At 41.2% G+C, this 24900-nt stretch overlaps 1 protein-coding gene across 1 annotated transcript in view; it reads left to right on the forward strand.

Annotated features, from left to right (window-relative positions):
* The window catches only part of SGCZ (sarcoglycan zeta), an 848489-nt gene that overhangs the window by 792357 nt on the left and 31232 nt on the right, over window positions 1-24900 (forward strand). The window contains exon 6 of the mRNA XM_084625690.1: window positions 22462-22534. Within this exon, the coding sequence (XP_084481816.1) occupies window positions 22462-22534 (73 nt within the window). The remainder of the gene's footprint in view (window positions 1-22461; window positions 22535-24900) is intronic.

Genomic DNA, 24900 nt, shown 5'->3' on the forward strand with positions numbered 1-24900 from the left:
AGGTAATAATCAAGAGAATTAATGGTAATATCCAAATAGAAATGTCTTAACAATCTTCTGAAGAACTGATACTATAGCTTTTATTTATTCCACATTTTTGCATAGAATCTAGGACTTTCAATAATCTAAGTTGCTAATATTTTTGTTCCAATTTAGCCTATAGGCAGCAAAGCAAGTAATATCAATGCATCTTCATTTTGTTAGGGAGGAAATTTAAGGACTTCTCACATCTTTATTTCTTCTTGTACTGTGAGGTATTTGAAAGCATTGTGGAGTGACATTTTGAACAAAAAAATTAATGTACATAATACCCTGTTTTTATGCAACTGTCTTCCCAGAATTTGTATGTATATTACTGCCCTCTAATCTAATCACCTTTTATAATGAGATTACTGGTTCTGTGGATGAAGGGAAAGCAGTGGATGTATTGTTTCTTGACTTTAGCAAAGCTTTCGACACGGTCTCCCATAGTATTCTTGTCACCAAGTTAAGGAAGTATGGGCTGGATGAATGCACTATAAGGTGGGTAGAAAGCTGGCTAGATTGTCGGGCTCAACGGGTAGTGATCAATGGCTCCATGTCTAGTTGGCAGCCGGTATCAAGTGGAGTGCCCCAAGGGTCGGTCCTGGGGCCGGTTTTATTCAATATCTTCATAAATGATCTGGAAGATGGTGTGGATTGCACTCTCAGCAAATTTGTGGATGATACTAAACTGGGAGGAGTGGTAGATACGCTGGAGGGGAGGGATAGGATACAGAAGGACCTAGACCAATTGGAAGATTGGGCCAAAAGGAATCTGATGAGGTTCAATAAGGATAAGTGCAGGGTCCTGCACTTAGGACGGAAGAACCCAATGCACAGCTACAGACTAGGGACCGAATGGCTAGGCAACAGTTCTGCGGAAAAGGACCTAGGGGTGACAGTGGACGAGAAGCTGGATATGAGTCAGCAGTGTGCCCTTGTTGCCAAGAAGGCCAATGGCATTTTGGGATGTATAAGTAGGGGCATAGCGAGCAGATCGAGGGACGTGATCGTTCCCCTCTATTCGACATTGGTGAGGCCTCATCTGGAGTACTGTGTCCAGTTTTGGGCCCCACACTTCAAGAAGGATGTGGATAAATTGGAGAGAGTCCAGCGAAGGGCAACAAAAATGATTAGGGGACTGGAACACATGAGTTATGAGGAGAGGCTGAGGGAGCTGGGATTGTTTAGCCGGCAGAAGAGAAGAATGAGGGGGGATTTGATAGCTGCTTTCAACTACCTGAAAGGGGGTTCCAAAGAGGATGGCTCTAGACTGTTCTCAATGGTAGCAGATGACAGAACGAGGAGTAATGGTCTCAAGTTGCAGTGGGGAAGGTTTAGATTGGATATTAGGAAAAACTTTTTCACTAAGAGGGTGGTGAAACACTGGAATGAGTTACCTAGGGAGGTGGTAGAATCTCCTTCCTTAGAGGTTTTTAAGGTCAGGCTTGACAAAGCCCTGGCTGGGATGATTTAACTGGGAATTGGTCCTGCTTTGAGCAGGGGGTTGGACTAGATGACCTTCTGGGGTCCCTTCCAACCCTGATATTCTATGATTCTATGATTCTACTGATGAAATATCATCAGTGTCTGATTATGTGGTAACACTACACTAGCTATAGTAATGACATTTCTAAAACATCGGTGATAATATTGCCGTACGGTGGCTTCATTCTTCAGAGCTATCAACCCAAGTACTACTGCTTCATTAGTAATAAGTAATCCAGCAGACTCCAACTACTACACCAGCACGTAGGTTTTACAGGTAATCTTTAATAATTATAAAATAGGGAACAGAAGTACTCTGCTGTTCTCTGAGAGCAGCTTCCTTTGCAAGAGATTCATCAACACTTGAGAAGCATTTTCTCTACAGTCCTTCACAGTCCCTGTTTACCATGAGGCTCACTGTAGAACGAGGTAAGAAGAATGATTGATTGCCTCTACCAAAGCTTTCCGGATTGGATCTCATTATCCAAGTTTGACTGTTTCAGAGGTTAAACTTTTAAATTGCAGGGTCTAAGTTTGACTTTTGTGTTGGCAAGCTCCAGGAATTGCATTTTGAAAGGAGACATAAGTATTCCACACTGATCCTGGCAATGGTTTCTATATTTTAAAGCCTTTAAATAGACAAATAGTAACATGTACAGAGGCCTTAAACCCTCAATACTTACAAGTTAGCAGCAGGACCCTGTTTGTCTCCTCATATATTTGTGCTCAACCCTCATTTGCCATGATATGCTGTCAACAAGCATTATGCCAGTCATTATCTCATTGTCCATAAAACTCCAGATGCAGCCTGAATTGCAAAGACTTGGCTAGGTGCCACTGCAAACCACAGACCTCATGAGATCAGCCAAGAGAACAATTGTCTTCTCTTTCAACCCCATGCGAAAAGGGAATCCCCAGAAAATAAAATTCTAGCATCTGCAAGAAACACTTTTCACATCGGACTGCCTTTTTTATCCCTTCCAGGTGGATTATTGCAATGTAATTTGTTTGGCCTTGAAAACCTCACTCTTCAAAACACTAAAACTGGAGCTAAATGTAGTGGCATGTCTCCTTGGAAACAGTTTCCCAAGATCACAGTGCTCCTGTACTCTACTCCTTCCACTGGCTTCTTATAGAAATTCACATCAAGTTTAGACATACTCCTTAATTTCAGGGCTTTAAATGGTCTGATCCTAGCATTCCTTAAAGATTGCAACAATCTCCAGGACCCCCACCTCCCGTGACTTAGAACACTGACTCTCAAGAACACTGGTTCTATCTAACTTTTAAACGTCCGGCTCATGTGAGGGAGGCAGGGCTTCCTCCAGGTCAAGGCAAAGGTTGTGGAATTCACTCAGCACAATGTATGAATGACCACAAACCTCACCATATTCACTTCTAAATCATTTATTTGACCTCCCTTTCCCATTAAGCAATACATGTCAAATTCACAGATTAGACAGACAAAAATCAAACATATCCACAAGTACACATCAAAATAACTTCACTCTCTGGAGGGAGGAATGAAGAGGAAAAATGTTTGTTTTTGGCGTGCAGATAGCATGGTGATTGGTTCAAAATGAGAATATAGATAAATAGAATCTTAAACAGAATAAAATTTGTTCAGCGTGATGAACACTGCCTAGTTATGCTATTTAATTAAAGCCACCATGGAGAATGAGATGCATTATTACTTTAGATGACAGAACAAGCAGCAATGGTCTCAAGTTGCAGTGCGGGAGATCTAAGTTGGATATGAGGAAACACTATTTCACTAGGAAGGTGGTAAAGCACTGGTGAAGGGTTACATAGGAAGATGGTGGAATCTCCATCTGTAGAGGTTTTTAATGCCTGGCTTGACAAAGCCCTGGCTGGGATGATTTAGTTGGGGTTGGTCCTGCTTTGAGCAGGGGGTTGGACTAGATGACCTCCTGAGGTCTCTTCCAACACTAATCTTCTATGATTCTATGATGTACTGAAACTGAAAAGAGAAGGCAGGTATGCATATTCACATGATTACAACTATGAAAAAATAAAGCATTCAAAATCAATTGAATATGTAGTTCAAGTTTCTGGACAACTGGAATTAAAATTCTCCATAATTACTGTAGTAGAATTTATTGTCAGAGGGAGAACTGAAAATGACATGTCCCTAGAGCTAAATGATGAGTATCAAATCTGAGCTTTCACTTGGGACTCTTACTCAATCTTAGATAAAGGTTTAATAATTGTTTTATTTCCCACCTACTTGTAACTGTTAAAATAAGTAGAAAGATGAGTAATTGCATATTCATGTGTAATCTTGCCCAATGCATATTTCTTCTGACTTCAAGATACAGCCACCCTAGCACAGTGCATGATCTTACTGCAAAACATATCAAGAAGAACATAGCAACACAAGCCTATATAAGTCACTTTAAACAGCATCAATCAGCTATTAAAATAGAAGGTAACTTAGATAATTTCAAAGACATCTGAAATCTGGGTGCCTAAAGCTAGGTTCCTAAGTCCCTGTTTAGACACGTAAATCAGTGGGCTGATTTTCCAAAGGGCTAAGCACCTAGCAACTCCTGATCACTTGCTGCGTGCTCAGCATTTTTGAAAGTGAAGCCATTTATTTAGACCCCTAAATGTGGATTTAGGAGTGTAATTTTAGGCACTTATTTTAAAAAAATTGGCCATGTTCTCCTTTTCCAGGGCCCTATGCACTAGACCAGATAGAGTCCATCTGGGTCATAGAGATACATATCTCACCCATATGACTTTTTCAGAAGAATGGTCAGACAGGAGGAAACTGGAGAAACAAAAGTACTTGCTGCACAGTATCAAAACTAAAAGAGTACTTGTGGCACCTTAGAGACTAACAAATTTATTTGAGCATAAGCTTTCGTGAGCTTTAGCTCACTTCATCAATTCACTTCAACGATGAGGTCCCTTCCAATCCTGATATTCTATGATTAAATGGCTTAATCTGCAGCAAGGGAGATTTAGATTAGATGTTAGGAAAATCTTTGTAACTATAATGGTAGTTAGTCTGGAATAATAGACTTCTAAGACAGGTTGTGCAATCCACAGCATTGGAGATTTAAGAACAGGTTGGACAAACATCTGTCAGTGATGGTTCAGGTTTAATTGGTCCTGCCTCATAGCAAGTCCTGGACTTAATGACCTCACTCATGGTGTATCATTAATAGGAGAAAATAGTATCAAATATGGATGAGTCCAGGCATAATGAAAGCCCTAATGATAATACGCCTGCATCAGGGTCATGTAACCAGCAAAACTTAAAATGAGTCATTTAAATTTTGGCCACTCAGGGAGTTACACTGTCTACAGGCCAGGAGTCTGTGGAATCACCACAACCTTATTTGTATAAAATGGTGCAGTTTAACTAATTTTTACTAGGCAAGTGCAACCTGTAGAAACTGCTGGTTCCAGAATGCAGACTTGATCCAAGCAGGCTGGCTGAATTTTGTGCTGGATCCTGTATTAAAATAAAGGCAGTGGTGACACTTTGTGTAGGGCTGTACAAGCTGCATTTGGTCCACAACCTGCACTGCACTTTTGCCTTAAACTCATAATAAAAATAGCTTGCTTTTTCTTTTCTTTTTCTAAATAGTAAGTCAAATGAATGTGTTCTTAAATGATGCCTTGATGTACTGTTTCTGATTGGTTGCATATTCCTGTGTTTGGTGTAGCATTAATCAAGCCTTCACAGGTTATAGTTCATAGGAGAATGCCTGATCCTATGGCAAGAGTGGCAAATAAGGTTAACTCTCAACACATAGTACAAAAATTATTAAGCTTTTCTATCTCAATTAAACCTTTTAGAGCATAAAGCCTCTAATTTCAAGGTTCTTGCAATGGCAAAGCAATCCTGATTAATTACTCCTATTTCTCTTTGAAAGTTAGACTGTGGATACTTTTACTTGTTACAAATTCTTTGAATTAGATGTCAAGCTTCCACCATAATGAAGATTTTACAGTGTTTCCTTTAAACTCAATAGGACAAACTGGTACTACATCCTAATATATATACGAAACCAGCACTTCATAAAGTTCTTTTACCAATGGAAGTAGTGGATTCTCCATCTTTTGATGTCTTCAGATGAAGATTTGATGCCTTTCTGGAAATTATGTTTTGGTCAAACAGAAATTGCTGGGTTCAATACAGGGATAACAGAATGAAATTTATTGGTTCCCTCTGACATTATACTTGGGAAATCTATTTTTCCTTGTATGTGCCAATTTCTTTCATAGATATTTACAGATAATGTATCAAAACAGCCCTTTTTAGGATCTTCTCTAATTTGGGAGAGCTAAAGAAAGTAAAGGAGAATCTCCCCTTTTTTAAAGTAAGTTCCTAGCTCTCTTCCTTAAGATGATAGTCATGAGAATGTAACTGATGCATTGATCACTAGGACTGAAAGTTTGTCACTGGTACCTAAAGATCACAAGTTATTCTGACTTTCCTTGCATACTCTGACAAGATTGTGACAAGGCTGGCCTTTGGGGTCTGGAAAGCCATTGCCATGTGTCCTTTAATATTTTCAGAGAGCCTAGAACAAGTTCACATCCATAGAGGATGGCACTCTTCAGGGCATCACAACCTCCCTTCCTATTTTAGGAGAATCTGCAATTGTCCAATTAAGCCTTCTTTCTGTATGCTCTGTGGTGCAAAAGAAATGAAAAGCAGGAAAGAAAGTGCCAGTATCTGGCCCTTTATTCACGATGAATAATTTAACCAGCTTTCAGGTTCCTGTTTTCATTGACTTTAGGTGTGATTCTGCATTCTTTTCACACACAAAATCCACAGTCTTCTTGGTCTCATGCTCAAATAAATTGGTTAGTCTCTAAGGTGCCACAAGTACTCCTTTTCTTTTTGGTCTAACCTGTGTCCCATCTCTATGGTGTCAGCTCTTTGAGTCATTCTCTATTCCAGTATGTCTTGAAGCAGTTGGAAACTCCATAGCTAATCTAGTCCTTTTGTATGACCCTTATTTGTCTAGTTTTGGTTCTTCCAACCTTTCTCTCACCCTCCACTTCTAAGTTTAATAACTTATTTCCTATATATTCTTCCAGTCTTCTTATTCACATGCCCAAAATATTTAAGCCTGGATTCTCTCAGCTTCTCTATGATTGATACCATCTTCACTAATTTGTTTGTTCCAAATATGGTTCATCCTTGTAACTCCAAGTGTTCAACTTCCCATTTTCATTTCCTGTCTCTTTCTCAGTGCCCAGAATTTGGGCCCATACAAAAGTGCTGCTTAATTACCATCTAGCGGATTTTAGTTTTGAATTTGATAGGTATTCTACTATGACAGATCACTCTACTCACTTCTTTCCATTTAGTCCATCTTTCCTGATCCGCTTATAACTTCATCATGGAGTTCACCATTATCCTGTACTATCATACTTAAACTTCTGTACCTTCAGTATTGACTGGCCTTCCAAGACTTAGTCTCATGTCTTCCTGCAAGAGATCATGAAATCTACAGATTATATTTTATTTCTTTTTTATTTTATTTTTATTTTATTTCTGTTTTATTTCTTCTGATTTTCATGCAATATGTACCGCTGTGGCTCTAAACCGTCTTCCACACCCTCTTTGCTCTCCCCCATGAACACTACATCATCTGCAAAAAGGATGCACCAGAGTGCCATCCTGGATGTTTTCTGTAAGTACATCAAACACTAATATGAACAAAAAGGGGCTTAGTGCCGAGCTTTGCGGTATACAAACTTCTGCTAGAAACTGTTCAGTTTGTCCATGTGACATTTTAACTGTGGTAACAGCACCCTTGCGCATGTGCTGGATTAATCTGATATAGTCTTCGGGTATCTGTTTCATTGTCAATTAATACTATGTGCAGGGTTTTCCTCTTTTTGCTATATTTTTCCACAAGCAATCCTAATGCAGAGATAGCATCCATTCATTGTTCACTTGCCTGACACAAATCCAAACTGATTGTCACTGACCTTTATTTCTCTTATCAATAACTTTCTCCCAGATCTTCATTTTGTGACTCAGGAGTTTAATGCTGCGATAGTTACCACAGTCTTGTTTATCTTTTTTTCTTTTTAAATATTGGTACTAATGTGCAGTTTCTCTACACATCAGGCATCTTCTCAGGCTTCATGATGAAATTAAACAGTCGTGCCAATATATTCATGCTTACTTGCACTTCCATACTTCTGTTGATATGCCATCAGGCCAAGAACTTACTTATTTTTTGTATTGATCAATGCTTCTGCAACAACTTCTTCTAGAACTAGTGCCACCCAATCCTGATTTAGTTTTATCAAATGTCATGGTGCTCTTGGATTATTTGCATTTATAAACCTTTAAAAGTAATTACTTTACTGTTCTTTAATCTGGTTCTTATACAAAATCCACAGGGAAATCAATAATGCAGGATCTGGCCCTTTGATTGCTAGCTTATGAGTAAGGCACTGAATGCCACCAAACTTCTTTTGAGAACTAACGAGCCATAGTTTGCTGGTTATGCCTAAATAAACCAACAGCTTTTCTCCAAGAGCACATGAATGAGATAACATCATCCGCTACCAAACATCAACTTTGTATTTCCAGATGTATTAATGAAACTTGTCATTCTCCAAAAAGCTGCAAATCAGTAAGTAGTAAATTGAGCAGAAATAAGTAGTTTACACCAGTCGGTCTAAGTATAAATTTTCAGTTTCCATAGTTTCAGGGGGAATACAATTTGGGAATGCATGACTAGATCTTCCTTGTACTGAATTAGGACTAATATGATTTGTGCTGTGCTCTCTGTCAGAGAAATGTCTTTTTAAAACCTGCCATCTCTAGGGGTTCTGAGGATTTCTTTCCTTACATCCATTCTGCCTCAGGTTGCTTTAACTTCTTTCAGTGTTTCTGAATAGATTATCCCTATTGTCCATTAGGCTGCTGTCAGGGGAGATGCTTTTTTCTAAATGAAGTTTGTTGTGTTGTTAACTCATTCTCTTCCAGAGCTGGAGTTGGAAGTAATTTCACTCATACTTGTGATTTTTGCTTTTACCTCCTTTGCACCTTACTCAGTGCCCTCTCTATTTTTTCTCTGAAAGGTTGACTTTTTATTGTTATCCATTCTCTGTCATGTTCCACTGAATTCAGTTCCCTAACTATATCTCTTTCCAGAGATCTCCATTCCTGCCAAGTTTCAGTCACTGAGAGAGATTATTCTTATTTTGAATTAACTTCAGGAAATTTTAAAAGGACCTCTCTTATCCTGATGAAGGACTTTTTTCTGTGTGACATTTAAATTCTTATAGTTTTTTGAACTCATTCATATTGTAAGTTCTTGTGAGTCTTGGGTACCAGATAAAGCAGCTTTCACAATCCATTAAAAGAAGACACACATTTTACCTCTGAGTAAAACAAGTAGCACTGAAATATCCTTTGGTTTATTCTTGAGGACAAATCTTCAGAATATAAGAAATAAAGGGTATGTTTCTTCCTATTTATCCCAATTTGTCTTCAGAAAACGAATCACACTTCTATGTTATAGATATGGTTTATGATAAAGCATGTAATATTCATAGGCACACACATTTCTAGTGTCATTTTATAGTAAAGGGTGGAGATGATAGCCTAATTTCCCACCAATGACCTTTGGGAACTTACATATAGTTCCTATAATACTAATAGGAGTTATCCACTGAACATTCCCCATACACATAGATGAGAGAAAAGATACCTAGAACATGTTAGCTTTATACAATATATTCCTTAGTCACTCTCCTCTTCTTTTTAGCTTCTAGTAATAAGGTATTTGTAGTTGTTATGCTAGTTCTTTGAGTTTTTCTTAATCTTGGTATTTTATCATAGGAGGTATATCAGTAGATTTTGAGGGACTGATCTTTTTTACCTCTCTTGCTAAAAACAAGATAATATATATATGTGAACACATCTCTTCTGCTAGGGAGTAGTGAGCAGAATGACACATTTCTGAGGATAAAGAACTTGCTGATCACTTTAGATAAGCTATTACCAACAGGAGAGTGGGTTTGGGGGGGTGGGGAAAAAACCTGGATTTGTGCTGGAAATGGCCCACCTTGATTATCATACACATTGTAAGGAGAAAAGAAAAGGAGGACTTGTGGCACCTTAGAGACTAACCAATTTATTTGAGCATAAGCTTTCGTGAGCTACAGCTCACTTCATCGGATGCATACCATGGAAACTGCAGAAGACACTATATACACAGAGACCATGAAACAATACCTCCTCCCACCCCACTCTCCTGCTGGTAATAGCTTATCTAAAGTGATCACTCTCCTTACAATGTGTATGATAATCAAGGTGGGCCATTTCCAGCACAAATCCAGGTTTTCTCACCCTCCGCCCCCCACACACAAACTCACTCTCCTGCTGGTAATAGCCCATCCAAAGTGATCACTCTCTTTACAGTGTGTATGATAATCAAGGTGGGCCATTTCCAGCACAAATCCAGGTTTTCTCACCCCCCCCCCTTTCCAAAAAGCGCACACACAAACTCACTCTCCTGCTGGTAATAGCTTATCCAAAGTGACCACTCTCCTTACAATGTGCATGATAATCAAGGTGGGCCATTTCCAGCACAAATCCAGGTTTTCTCACCCCCCACACCCCATACACACACAAACTCACTCTCCTGCTGGTAACAGCCCATCCAAAGCAACCAGTCTCCCCACAATGTGCACGATAATCAAGGTGGGCCATTTCCAGCACAAATCCAGGTCTTCTCACCACCACCCCCCACCCACCCACACAAACTCACTTTCCTGCTGGTAATAGCTCATCCAAACTGACCATTCTCCTTACAATGTGTATGATAATCAAGGTGGGCCATTTCCAGCATAAATCCAAGTTTAACCACAACGTCGGGGGGGGGGGGGGGGGAGGAAAAAACAAGGGGAAATAGGCTACCTTGCATAATGACTTAGCCACTCCCAGTCTCTATTTAAGCCTAAATTAATAGTATCCAATTTGCAAATGAATTCCAATTCAGCAGTTTCTCACTGAAGTCTGGATTTGAAGTTTTTTTTGTTGTAAGATAGCGACCTTCGTGTCTGTAATTGCGTGACCAGAGAGATTGAAGTGTCCTCCGATTGGTTTATGAATGTTATAATTCTTGACATCTGATTTGTGTCCATTTATTCTTTTATGTAGAGACTGTCCAGTTTGACCAATGTACATGGCAGAGGGGCATTGCTGGCACATGATGGCATATTAGGTTGGATATTAGGAAAAACTTTTTCACTAGGAGGGTGGTGAAACACTGGAATGCGTTACCTAGGGAGGTGGGAGAATCTCCTTCCTTAGAAGTTTTTAAGGTCAGGCTTGACAAAGCCCTGGCTGGGATGATTTAATTGGGGATTGGTCCTGCTTTGAGCAGGGGGTTGGACTAGATGACCTCCTGAGGTCCCTTCCAACCCTGATATTCTATGATATATCACATTGGTGGATGTGCAGGTGAATGAGCCTCTGATAGTGTGGCTGATGTTATTAGGTCCTGTGTTGGTGTCCCCTGAATAGATATGTGGGCACAGTTGGCAACGGGCTTTGTTGCAAGGATAGGTTCCTGGGTTAGTGGTTCTGTTGTGTGGTATGTGGTGGTTGGGGGGCTGTCTGTAGGCAAGGACTGGCTTGTCTCCCAAGATTTGTGAGAGTGTTGGATCATCCTTCAGGATAGGTTGTAGATCCTTAATAATGGGTTGGAGGGGTTTTAGTTGGGGGCTGAAGGTGACGGCTAGTGGCGTTCTGTTATTTTCTTTGTTAGGCGTATCCTGTAGTAGGTGACTTCTGGGAACTCTTCTGGCTCTATCAATCTGTTTCTTTACTTCCGCAGGTGGGTATTGTAGTTGTAAGAATGCATGATAGAGATCTTGTAGGTGTTTGCCTCTGTCTGAGGGGTTGGAGCAAATGTGATTGTATCGCAGAGCTTGGCTGTCGACGATGGATCGTGTGGTGTGGTCAGGGTGAAAGCTGGAGGCATGTAGGTAGGAATAGCGGTCAGTAGGTTTTCAGTATAGGGTGGTGTTTATGTGACCATCGTTTATTAGCACTGTAGTGTCCAGGAAGTGGATCTCTTGTGTGGACTGGACCAGGCTGAGGTTGATGGTGGGATGGAAATTGTTGAAATCATGGTGGAATTCCTCAAGGGCTTCTTTTCCATGGGTCCAGATGATGATGATGTCATCAATATAGCGCAAGTAGAGTAGGGCCGTTAGGGGACGAGAGCTGAGGAAGCATTGTTCTAAATCAGGCATAAAAATGTTGGCATACTGTGGGGCCATGCGGGTACCCATAGCAGTGCCGCTGATCTGAAGGTATACATTGTCCCCAAATGTAAAATAGTTCTGGGTAAGGACAAAGTCACAAAGTTCAGCCACCAGGTTAGCCGTGACATTATCAGGGATAGTGTTCTTGACGGCTTGTAGTCCATCTTTCTGTGGAATGTTGGTGTAGAGGGCTTCTACATCCATAGTGGCCAGGATGGTGTTATCAGGAACATCACCGATGGACTGTAGTTTCCTCAGGAAGTCAGTGGTGTCTCGAAGGTAGCTGGGGGTGCTGGTAGCGTAGGGCCTAAGGAGGGAGTGTACATAGCCAGACAATCCTGCTGTCAGGGTGCCAATGCCTGGGGGGCACCTAGGATTTCCAGGTTTATGGATCTTGGGTAGTAGGTAGAATATCCCAGGTCGGGGTTCCAGGGGTGTGTCTGTGCGGATTTGATCTTGTGCTTTTTCAGGAAGCTTCTTGAGCAAATGCTGTAATTGCTTTTGGTCACTCTCAGTGGGATCAGAGGGTAATGGCTTGTAGAAAGTGGTGTTGGAGAGCTGCCGAGCAGCCTCTTGTTCATATTCCGACCTATTCATGATGACAACAGCACCTCTTTTGTCAGCCTTTTTGATTATGATGTCAGAGTTGTTTCTGAGGCTGTGGATGGCATTGTGTTCTGCACAGCTGAGGTTATGGGGCAAGTGATGCTGCTTTTCCACAATTTCAGCCCGTGCACGTCGGCGGAAGCACTCTATGTAGAAGTCCAGTCTACTGTTTTGACCTTCAGGAGGAGTCCACCTAGAATCCTTCTTTTTGTAATGTTGGTAGGGAGGCCTCTGTGGATTAGTATGTTGTTCAGAGGTATTTTGGAAATATTCCTTGAGTCAGAGACGTCGAAAATAGGATTCTAGGTCACCACAGAACTGTATCATGTTCCTGGGGGTGGAGGGACAGAAGGAGAAGCCCCGAGATAGGACAGCTGCTTCTGCTGAACCTTTTGTAGTGGTAAACACCCATTTTTTCATGATCTGTGTGTATAAGAACATCTTCTGTATTTTCCACAGTATGCATCTGATGAAGTGAGCTGTAGCTCACGAAAGCTTATGCTCAAATAAATTGGTTAGGCTCTAAGGTGCCACAAGTACTCCTTTTCTTTTTGCGAATACAGACTAACACGGCTGTTACTCTGAAACCTGCTAAAACTAGTTATACTTACCTTTCTTCTCTCTTTCTCTCAAAAAAGTAATGTGGGATTATGTTCCTGGAGGTAAAGGGAAACACATCTGTCTTTGAATGTTAGATGTGTCTTTAAGGATTCTACTTAGTCCCCGGTGCTAAAATTTAGTTTAGTTGTCTTCATGTTAAAGCTCTCTGCTTATGTAATGGATTTGCCTTTTAACAAATGTGTATTATAGGAAAAAATATCTCAATTCATAAGCAAATGTACTCATGAAAGTGAAAAACGATTACTGTTGCCTTTGAGACAGTGATGGCCCATATTCTATTCTTGTTCTTTGCACAGGATTATCTGTGGTAGCTTGGCACACACAATAGAATATGAGTAGAGTATGGCCCTTGGTATGGAGATAGTTTGTTCAAGCTTCCCCTAAGCACCTCAGTCTTGACTTTCCAACACCTCTGCTACTATCATTTTGGGCCTCCCATAAGTAGAGACAGATGGTTGTTCTAAACTGTGCACAAATTTCTGAGTTCAAGTCTTGTTCCCACCTTCACCCCTGCAGAAGGCCCCTTGGATGTGAAATGTGTGCAGCTTTGCTGGCCAGGATGGGGGGAGGAGCTGAGGATATGTAGGAAGCACCCTCTTTGTGGCAGGGAATCCAGCTCCACAAGAGTTCCCTTCATGGCACTACATGTGGAGGCAAGGTTTGGGTTTTGAAAGCAGGGCAGCATATGGCGGTAGCTGGAGAACTTATCACTATACAGATGCTCCTGTCTGACTCTTCCCCTCATCCCTGTCTACTGACAGTACTAGGCTTGCAAAGGCTACTCAAAACCACAGAGTAGATTCCATAACACAGCTTTGTTCATGTTCTGTGATGTTGGCGGAAAATTTCTCCCTCTCCTTTCCTGTCGATCTCTATAGTAGTCAGCTGGTTTGGTGGTTTGAAGTGGATTTTCCCATAAATTATGTTTGTAACGTTTAAAAATAGCAGCTGGGATGAGTCCACCAAACTGATTTTCACTGTGACCTAAATAACGATTGACAACATTTACACCTCTCGAGATGAAAGCCTAGATCTTTAATCCACACTGAAGTCTGTGCTGCTGTGGCTACACTGTCAGTACCCAAACTAGCAAGATTAAAGCTATCTTAGGTATATTGATACCTGCTGCTATTACAGCCCATTAGACCTCCCTAAGTTCCCTCTCTTTCTGTTAACCACAGTAGCATCAACCATTTCAGAAAATCTCCTGTGCAAGCAGCTTTTAGAAGAAGAACTACTACCGTCATTTTTGGCCAAGGAAATCAACACCATCCTTCAGTTTTAACTGAGGCTTCACATTGAGGACATTTTCCCTCTATCACTGCAAAATGTTAAAATAATATAACATCCCATTTCAGTTTTCTTTGTTCTCTAATCTGCTCACCATAGCTGTTTTCTTAATCTTATCGTCATAGTTTAGTTCCGCGAAGTGTTTAAAATATTGTTACATCTAGAGTGATGTATCTGTACTGTTCATTGTATTTCTACAATTATTTAATAAGATTTGTAAAAAGCTATGTTTAGAAATACAAAAGAGTAGTGCTCAAAAATAAAGACATATCAGAAACAATTTGAAATACAATATTTAATCCTAGAAGATTTAACGATCAGGCATTTGGATACTTGACATTCTCCTCAGTCCTATTTCTAATAATATAGAGTGAGTGGAAATATATTCATTTCATTTAGTTCTTTTCCCTTTTATTGTCAGTGGTCTAGTGAGGACTTCATAGAATCATAGAATATCAGGGTTGGAAGGGACCCCTGAAGGTCATCTAGTCCAACCCCCTGCTCAAAGCAGGACCAATTCCCAGTTAAATCATCCCAGCCAGGGCTTTGTCAAGCCTGACCTTAAAAACCTCTAAGGAAGGAGATTCTACCACCTCCCTAGGTAACGCATTCCAGTGTTTCACCACCCTCTTAGTGAAAAAGTTTTTCCTAATATCCAATCTAAACCTCCCCCACTGCAACTTGAGACCATTACTCCTCGTTCTGTCATCTGCTACCATTGAGAACAGTCTAGAGCCATCCTCTTTGGAACCCCCTTTCAGGTAGTTGAAAGCAGCTATCAAATCCCCCCTCATTCTTCTCTTCTGCAGGCTAAACAATCCCAGCTCCCTCAGCATCTCCTCGTAAGTCATGTGTTCTAGACCCCTAATCATTTTTGTTGCCCTTCGCTGGACTCTCTCCAATTTATCCACATCCTTCTTGTAGTGTGGGGCCCAAAACTGGACACAGTACTCCAGATGAGGCCTCACCAATGTCGAATAGAGGGGAACGATCACGTCCCTCGATCTGCTCGCTATGCCCCTACTTATACATCCCAAAATGCCATTGGCCTTCTTGGCAACAAGGGCACACTGCTGACTCATATCCAGCTTCTCGTCCACTGTCACCCCTAGGTCCTTTTCCGCACAACTGCTGCCTAGCCATTCGGTCCCTAGTCTGTAGCGGTGCATTGGATTCTTCCATCCTAAGTGCAGGACCCTGCACTTATCCTTACTGAACCTCATCAGATTTCTTTTGGCCCAATCCTCCAATTTGTCTAGGTCCTTCTGTATCCTTTCCCTCCCCTCCAGCGTATCTACCACTCCTCCCAGTTTAGTATCATCCGCAAATTTGCTGAGAGTGCAATCCACACCATCCTCCAGATCATTTATGAAGATATTGAACAAAACCGGCCCCAGGACCGACCCTTGGGGCACTCCACTTGATACCAGCTGCCAACTAGACATGGAGCCATTGATCACTACCCGTTGAGCCCGACAATCTAGCCAGCTTTCTACCCACCTTATAGTGCATTCATCCAGCCCATACTTCCTTAACTTGCTGACAAGAATACTGTGGGAGATCGTGTCAAAAGCTTTGCTAAAGTCAAGAAACAATACATCCACTGCTTTCCCTTCATCCACAGAACCAGTAATCTCATCATAAAAGGCAATTAGATTAGTCAGGCATGACCTTCCCTTGGTGAATCCATGCTGACTGTTCCTGATCACTTTCCTCTCACGCAAGTGCTTCAGGATTGATTCTTTGAGGACCTACTCCATGATTTTTCCAGGGACTGAGGTGAGGCTGACTGTCCTGTAGTTCCCTGGATCCTCCTCCTTCCCTTTTTTAAAGATGGGCACTACATTAGCCTTTTTCCAGTCATCCGGGACTTCCCCGGTTTGCCACGAGTTTTCAAAGATAATGGCCAATGGCTCTGCAATCATAGCCGCCAATTCCTTCAGCACTCTCGGATGCAACTCGTCCGGCCCCATGGACTTGTGCACGTCCAGCTTTTCTAAATAGTCCCTAACCACCTCTATCTCCACAGAGGGCTGGCCATCTCTTCCCCATTTTGTGATGCCCAGCGCAGCAGTCTGGGAGCTGACCTTGTTAGTGAAAACAGAGGCAAAAAAAGCATTGAGTACATTAGCTTTTTCCACATCCTCTGTCACTAGGTTGCCTCCCTCATTCAGTAAGGGTCCCACACTTTCCTTGGCTTTCTTCTTGTTGCCAACATACCTGAAGAAACCCTTCTTGTTACTCTTGACTTCTTTATGGCATAGCATTGAATCTGTTTTTATTACACAGAGTCCACTATTCCATCTTAAAAAGGAGAGAGAAAGTGCTTACAGGCACATGGTTGTTGATTTAGTAACAATGATAGAAAATTTGTAGAGAGAATGGGTAACAAAATTAAAATATAAGGTGTACTTGTGGCACCTTAGAGACTAACCAATTTATTTGAGCGTGAGCTTTCGTGAGCTACAGCTCACTCTAATACAAAGGCAATAAATAAAAAAAATAGATATCAATATATTCTCAAAAAGAGCCTAATCTTCTGAATGGCTAACAATATCGGTTTGGTATTGCTATATACTGAAATACATAGTTAGACATTTAAATGGCTGATATATGTGTTTTATCCTTATGTCTCAGAGTAAAGAATAATACCAGTTTTATGGAACTTTTGTCTGAGAGTCAGTATCTGTCCTCTTAGCCTTCTTATTACATTCCTAATTATTCCCACTTTGCAAACAGCCTTTTTTGCTTTAATGGGATGTTTATTAAATGTTGCCAAATTTCTTCAGTATATTTTAAAGAAAGGCTTAAAGTGGAAAAAATATTGTCAAATTTTGCATCTTTGTTTTGAAATTATTTGTTATCTGAGATGGGAAAACTAATTTGGATAAAAGAAGAATTTCACTGAACATTCCCTCAAATCTCAAAGAGAACCTTTTGTGTAAGCATCTGATCCTTTTAGATGATTGAACAACCACCATCTCTTGCCTTCAACAACAGGTTCTTTTCTAGAGCCAGCCAATCAGTCTGCCTGTTTCTCCATCCTTGATCACCTCTTAATTGGAGAGGAACATTACACTCCTAGAGTCAGAATAATAGAATATCAGGGTTTGAAGGGACCTCAGGAGGTCATCTAGTCTAATCCACTGCTCAAAGCAGGACCGATCCCCAATTAAATCATCCCAGCCAGGGCTTTGTCAAGCCTGACCTTAAAAACTTCTAAGGAAGGAGATTCCACTACCTCCCTAGGTAACACATTCCAGTGTTTCACCAACCTCCGAGTGAAACAGTTTTTCCTAATATCCTATCTAAACCTTCCCCACTGCAACTTGAGACCATTACTCCTCGTTCGGTCATCTGCTACCACTGAGAACAGTCTACACCCATCCTCTTTGGAACCCCCTTTCAGATAGTTGAAAGCAGCTATCAAATCCCCCCTCATTCTTCTCTTCCGTAGACTAAACAATTGCAGTTCCCTCAGCCTCTCCTCATATGTCATGTGTTCCAGTCCCCAAATCATTTTTGTTACCCTCTGCTGGACATATTCCAATTTTTCCACATCCTTCTTGTAGTGTGGGGCCCAAAACTGGACACAGTACTCCAGATGAGGCCTCACCAATGTCAAATAGAGGGGAATGATCACGTTCCTCCATCTGCTGGCAGTGCCCCTACTTATACATCCCAAAATGCCATTGGCCTTCTTGGCAACAACGGCACACAGTTGACTCATATCCAGCTTCTCGTCCACTGTAACACCTAGGTCCTTTTCTGCAGAACTGCTGCCTAGCCATTCGGTCCCTAGTCTGAAGCAGTGCGTGGGATTCTTCCTTCCTAAGTGCAGGACTCTGCACTTGTCCTTGTTGAACCTCATCAGATTTCTTTTGGCCCAATCCTCCAATTTGTCTAGGGCCCTCTGTATCCTATCCCTACCCTCCAGCGTATCTACCACTCCTCCCAGTTTAGTGTCATCTGCAAACTTGCTGAGGGTGCAATCCACACCATCCTCCAGATCATTAAGGAAGATATTGAACAAAACCGGCCCGAGGACCAACCCTTGGGGCACTCCACTTGTTACTGGCTGCCAACTAGACATGGAGCCATTGATCAGTACCCTTTGAGCCCAACAATCTAGCCAGCTTTCTATCTACCTTATCGTCCATTCATCCATCCCATACTACTTTAACTTACTGGCAAGTATACTGTGGGAGACCGTATCAAAAGCTTTGCTAAAGTCAAGGAACAACACATCCACTGCTTTCCCCTCATCCACAGAGCCAGTTATCTCATCATAGAAGGCAATTAGATTAGTCAGGCATGACTTGCCCTTGGTGAATCTATGCTGACTGTTCCTAATCACTTTCCTCTCCTCTGAGTGCTTCAGAATTGATTCCTTGAGGACCTGCTCCATGATTTTTCCAGGGACTGAGGTGAGGCTGACTGGCCTGTAGTTCCCAGGATCCTCCTCCTTCCCTTTTTTAAAGATGGGCACTACATTAGCCTTTTTTCCAGTCATCTGGGACTTCCCCCAATCGCCATGAGTTTTCAAAGATAATGGCCAATGGCTCTGCAATCACATCCGCCAACTCCTTTAGCACTCTCGGATGCAGCGCATCCGGCCCCATGGACTTGTGCTCGTCCAGCTTTTCTGGATAGTCCCAAACCACTTCTTTCTTCACAGAGGGCTGGCCATCTCTTTCCCATTTTGTGATGCCCAGTGCAGTAGTCTGGGAGTTGACTTTGTTCGTGAAGACAGAGGCAAAAAAAGCATTGAGTACATTAGCTTTTTCCACATCCTCTGTCACTAGGTTGCCTCCCTCATTCAGTAAGGGGCCCACACTTTCCTTGACTTTTCTTGTTGCTAACATACCTGAAGAAACCCTTCTTGTTACTCTTAACATCCCTTGCTAGCTGCAACTCCAGGTGTGATTTGGCCTTCCTGATTTCACTCCTGAATGCCCGAGGAATATTTTTATACTCTTCCCTGGTCATTTGTCCAATCTTCCACTTCTTGTAAACTTCTTTTTTGTGTTCAAGATCAGCAAGGATTTCACTGTTAAGCCAAGCTGGTCGCCTGCCATATTTACTATTCTTTCTACACATCGGGATGGTTTGTCCCTGTAACCTCAATAAGGATTCTTTAAAATACAGCCAGCTCTCCTGGACTCCTTTCCCCCTCATGTTATTCTCCCAGGGGTTCCTGCCCATCAGTTCCCTAAGGCTGTCAAAATCTGCTTTTCTGAAGTACAGGGTCTGTATTCTGCTGCTCTCCTTTCTTCCCTGTGTCAGGATCCTGAACTTGACCATCTCATGGTCACTGCCTCCCAGATTCCTCTCCACTTTTACTTCCCCTACTAATTCTTCCTGGTTTGTGAGCAGCAGGTCAAGAAGATCTCTGCCCCTAGTTGGTTCCTCCAACACTTGCACCAGGAAATTGTCCCCTACACTTTCCAAAAACTTCTTGGATTGTCTGTGCACCGCTGTATTGCTCTCCCAGCAGCTATCAGGGTGATTGAAGTCTCCCATGAGAACCAGGGCCTGCGATCTAGTAACTCCCATTAGTTGCCGGAAGAAAGCCTCATCCACCTCATCCCCCCCGATCCGGTGGTCTATAGCAGACTCCCACCATGACATCACCCTTGTTGCTCACACTTCTAAACTTAATCCAGAGACACTCAGGTTTTTCTGCAGTTTCATACCGGAGCTCTAAGCAGTCATATTGCTCTCTTACATACAGTGCAACTCCCCCTTTTCTGCCCTTCCTGTCCTTCCTGAACAGTTTATATCCATTCATGACAGTACTCCAGTCATGTGAGTTATCCCAACAAGTCTCTGTTATTCCAATCACATCATAATTCCTTGTCTGTGCCAGGACTTCCAGTTCTCCCTGCTTGTTTCCCAGGCTTCTTGCATTTGTGTATAGGCACTTGAGATAACTTGCTGTTTGTCCTGCTTTCTTAGTATGAGGCAGGAGCCCTCCCCTGTCGCGTTCTCCTGCTCATGCTTCCTCCCAGTATCCCACATCCCCACTTACCTCAGGGCTTTAAACTAGGTTCACTGGGGGAAGGGGACCAAAGTCCTCCTCACTAGGTTAGCCAGCCTGCTTCCAAAGATGCTCTTCCCTCTCTTCATTAGGTGGAGCCCATCTCTGCCTAGCACTGCTCCTTCTTGGAACAACATCCCATGGTCAACGAATCCAAAGCCTTCTCTCCGACACCACCTGCGTAGCCATTCGTTGACTTCCACGATTCGATGGTCTCTACCCAGGCCTTTTCCTTCTACGGGGAGGATGGACAAAAACACCACTTGTGCCTCAAACTCCTTTATCCTTCTTCCCAAAGCCACATAGTCTGCAGTGATCCGCTCAAAGTCATTCTTGGCAGTATCATTGTTGCCCATGCAGAGAAGCAGGAAGGGGTAGCAATCCGAGGGCTTGATGAGTCTCGGCAGTCTCTCCGTCACATCGTGAATCCTAGCTCCTGGCAAGCAGCAGACTTCTTGGTTTTCCCTGTCATGTGAGCAGAGTCATACAATGTAACGCCAAAAGGTACTGCTGGATCATCAAATCTGACTTTCTGCATATCAGAGGCCACCAACACCGCCAAGCGCCCACACACTAAACCCGGCAATGGAAATGAGACCAAAGTAAATGAGACCCATAGGAAACTACACTATGATGTGCCACAGTCACAGAATAGGAAGGACCAAGGTTCACCAGTACTTGAGGCTTCTGCATTGACAGGGAAATGATTAAATGAGAGGTACCCAGATAATCCTGGCAAGAGATCCACACAAACATGCTGCAGAGGAACATCAAAAACCCCAGAGGTTTTGCTCATCTAATCTGGGGGGAAATTCCTTCCCAGTCCCACATATGGCAATCGGTTAGACCTGAGCATGTGCACAAGAAACAACCAGCCTAGTCTTGCATAGGTCTGTTCTTCAGAGATCAAGCTGAGTGACTTAAACGTGAAGGGCACTCCAAATAAAGAACCCACTGCCAAAGTGTGGGTCAGGCTGCCTGTGTATAGTTCATATCCACAATCTAGACTGATAGAAGAAGACAGTAGATTAAGTACAGGAAAGATGAACCTATTTGGGAACAGATCAGTGTATTATTTAAGCTTGTTAGTTAAAAGAACTAGTCAAAAAATGGGGGGAGAGAGATTGCTGTCAGAAACTTTCAGCTTTTTGTTGAAAAATAAAATTTTTGGTTGAAAACCAAAGGTATTTTGTTTCTCAGTTTTTCAATGAAAAGTCAAAATGATTCCATGAAACTAGATTCTTTTTGTGAAAAATTTCATTTAATCAAACCCTATTTTTCATAAAAACCCAGTTTTGACTGAAAATGGTAAAATAGCCTTATTTGTTAAGCTTTGTACGAGCATCTGAAATTATAGATGCTTATATAAATTGAGTATTCAGAAATATTCACTTATTCTGTATGCCTCTGTTTTGGGTGTTCAGCAACACACACCAGGATGTCTCCTGTTAGGCACCCAAAAATGAGGCTTTCGGAATTAGTGGCCATTTCAGAAATGTTGTCATCAGTAAATTAGTGAGCCAGTGTCTCTTGGCAAGGGAATGTAAGACATGAAAAGGGTAAAGAGATTCAAAATAGTTGGTATCTTCAGAAGAATAAGAGAGCTATGCATTTTCAAAACCTTTGAAGACCAGGTACATGATATCTCAAGCTAGACACACAAAAACCAAGGCACACAATATTACTGGACACTTCTGAAAGTTTGACCATACATTTTTGTTGTTCATACTTATGTTCTTTATCTTTTTAAAAATTTTGACCTTTAACATGATTTCTCTAAAAGTGTTGAGATGGGTACACTGATGGGCACACCAATGCTGGAAAGTTTGGACTTCTATTATTTAAGTTAACTTTGTTCTATGGATACATAGATGATTGCAGTTTCTAGTACTCCTAATACAGATTTTGACTTAAGCAATAACATTTTCTTTAATGCAAAAAATGAATGTTGAATCTGAAGAAACCTTATTGATAATGAAATGCAGAAGCATAAACAAATGAATCAACCAAGTATTTTGTCCTAGTATGTCGATTGATGGTTATAGAATTGAATGTGTTTTTGTTTTCCAGTATAATTGTACTGTATTTTATTTGTGTGTTTATTTTAGGCACAGAAGGGGCAGTGTTTGGGCACTCTGTGGAGACACCCCATATCAGAGCAGAACCTTCCCAAGACCTCAAGTAGGTGTTCGTTAAGAGTTATTTAAAATTTATTTTTTCCCAACACCAATTAAGAAATCGATTTTTATTTTTTATTTATAAAGTAATCTATATCATTTAGGCCATTAATGTATGTATATATATATATATATTCTATTGGCCTGTTCCTGGTATATCAAAACAGCCACAGACTTCACCTACAACAGAAGGTATCACAGTCAGAGAGAAAAATATCCTGTATCACAAATGATATGCACACCCCTTTACTTTTTATAATGTAACTTTCTCCAGTGCCAGACCAATCTAAATCATAGAGTTTGGGGTTCGTACACACACTATACCTTTTGGAACAGGCTTTAAAAAAAAAAAAGTCCCGTTCAATACAGTGCTGTCTTGCAGCATGAAGCCCAGATCCTGTTTGTTTGAGCTATTGCAGGAGATAAAAGCCAAAATGTCAACAGAAAGTAAACAGCCTCAGGCTTATCCTTCAAACAATACTTCTACGGGATTTTTAAAGGTGTTTTTGCTTTCTTCAGGAATTCATTTTTAAGTAAGCCAGTCCACCTCTCAAAATGTATTCAAAGTCATTCTGAGATGGTTGCATGTGTATATGGATGTGTATGCATGAGTAAATTGTAAAAGGACAAAATCCAAAGTTTACTAGAGTCTAAAAGACCAAGAAAAAGATTATTTAGAATGACTTGCCAATGTAGGCCTTTTCATAAAGTTTATATGTGATTTCAGTGGTAGGTATTAATAATTTACACTAAATGATGGAGAGATGAAATTTAATTGTGAAACAATCAATCATAGTAGAATCTAAGGATTTTTTGTGATCTTTCCTCGCTTTACTTACATCAAAGTTGACTGCAACTCTTCCATGGTTTCTGCACATTATAAACCCTTCTTGCTATCCTGCCTAGCAACATTTACAGTGCCAGCTGTTCACTGGCTTCCAGAAGGAGGTTAGATGAAGCCCCCTCCATGCATTTAAAAAAAACATCAACCTAATATTGACTTCAGTGTGGCTTTGCACAGCCGTACAGCATGCAGGATTGGGGCCTTTATTTTTTTTCCCCCTCTCTCTCAGAAAATGGAAGTGTCTGACCAAAACTGAGCATTTAAACAGAACATTTTAAACTTAATGCAAGGCTTTTGGGGGGGGGCCTCCAGAGAGTGCAACACTCTTTCCCCCCCATCCCTCCCCTCTGCCAAAGGCTGTTGTCTGTTGTTAAAAGTATTGTTGTCTACAGTAACCAGGTGGCAGGATTGCTAAAAGCGAGGAGGGCAGCAGAGACAGAAGAGAAAACACAAGAAGCTGCTGTTGTTTCAAAAAGGCATAACCAGCAGCAACAGTCTCGTGTGAGGGAGAAGTGGTACTTTTGCCACCCTAAAGAATATGGAGGATAGAAGCAGACGTACTTTGCCAACATGCAGTATCCTGGATGTGATCTTAAGGGTTCATTTGAGTAGGGCTGTATCTCCCTGTTGCCTGTGTGCATGCAAATTGCATTATCATTTATTTGCCATCACAACCCATTGCAAACTTGCATCTAAATTTCAGTCTACTATCAACCCTAGTTCTCTTTTGGCATTTATCTTGTCCGTGCTTCTCCTTCCCACTGACTATCTGCCAAACCAACCATTCCCTCAAATCATTTGTTATTACACATGCTGCAATTAATGGGAATTCCTCAACATTCTTCAGCTTGCCTTTCCCTCTTCTTCTGCCATCAGATTGATTTAGAGACAACTCAAAGAAGGACGATTCAGCACCAATCATCATCAAATAAGACATTTATGAAACTGAAATAACTCCTACTGTGCACATAAGAATTCTAGTCAACAGCATTAACTTATGATTAAATTATTTTATTCTTCATTTATTGAATATGTATTATGCTCTGCTAGCTACCCCTAAATGTTCACTGCTATGTATTCATTAGGGTTCAGGGTTATTGCATTTGAAACCTCTGAAGTCATCTAAACAAAGTCAAGTTATCAACCTCTGGAATTAGGATTTTATGAAAGATGACAATATAAGTCTTATATAAGACAATATAAGTTAGTCTAGCACAGAAGATACTGGACAATTTATTAAATAATGACCTTGTATATGTAGCAAAATCCACCACTGAAACTAGAAGGTAAAATTATGACCATGTTTACTAGAGATGAGATTGAACTACAAAATTGGATGTGAACCCAGATTTTGACACCCACTAAATTAAGGTAGGGTTTTTTGTTTGTTTGTTTGTTTTTTCCAAATCTGACATTTTGGCTCAGCTCATTACAGACAAAAGGACTGGTTGCAGAATTCAGCTCTGAAGCTTGTTTCATCCTCTGAACAATGTCATCCCCACCAAAATGTAAGGGTGTTCAGACTT

Source organism: Lepidochelys olivacea (genome assembly GCF_965140295.1).
Source record: "Lepidochelys olivacea isolate rLepOli2 genome assembly, chromosome: 4".
In the NCBI taxonomy this organism is placed as follows: Eukaryota; Metazoa; Chordata; order Testudines; family Cheloniidae; genus Lepidochelys; species Lepidochelys olivacea.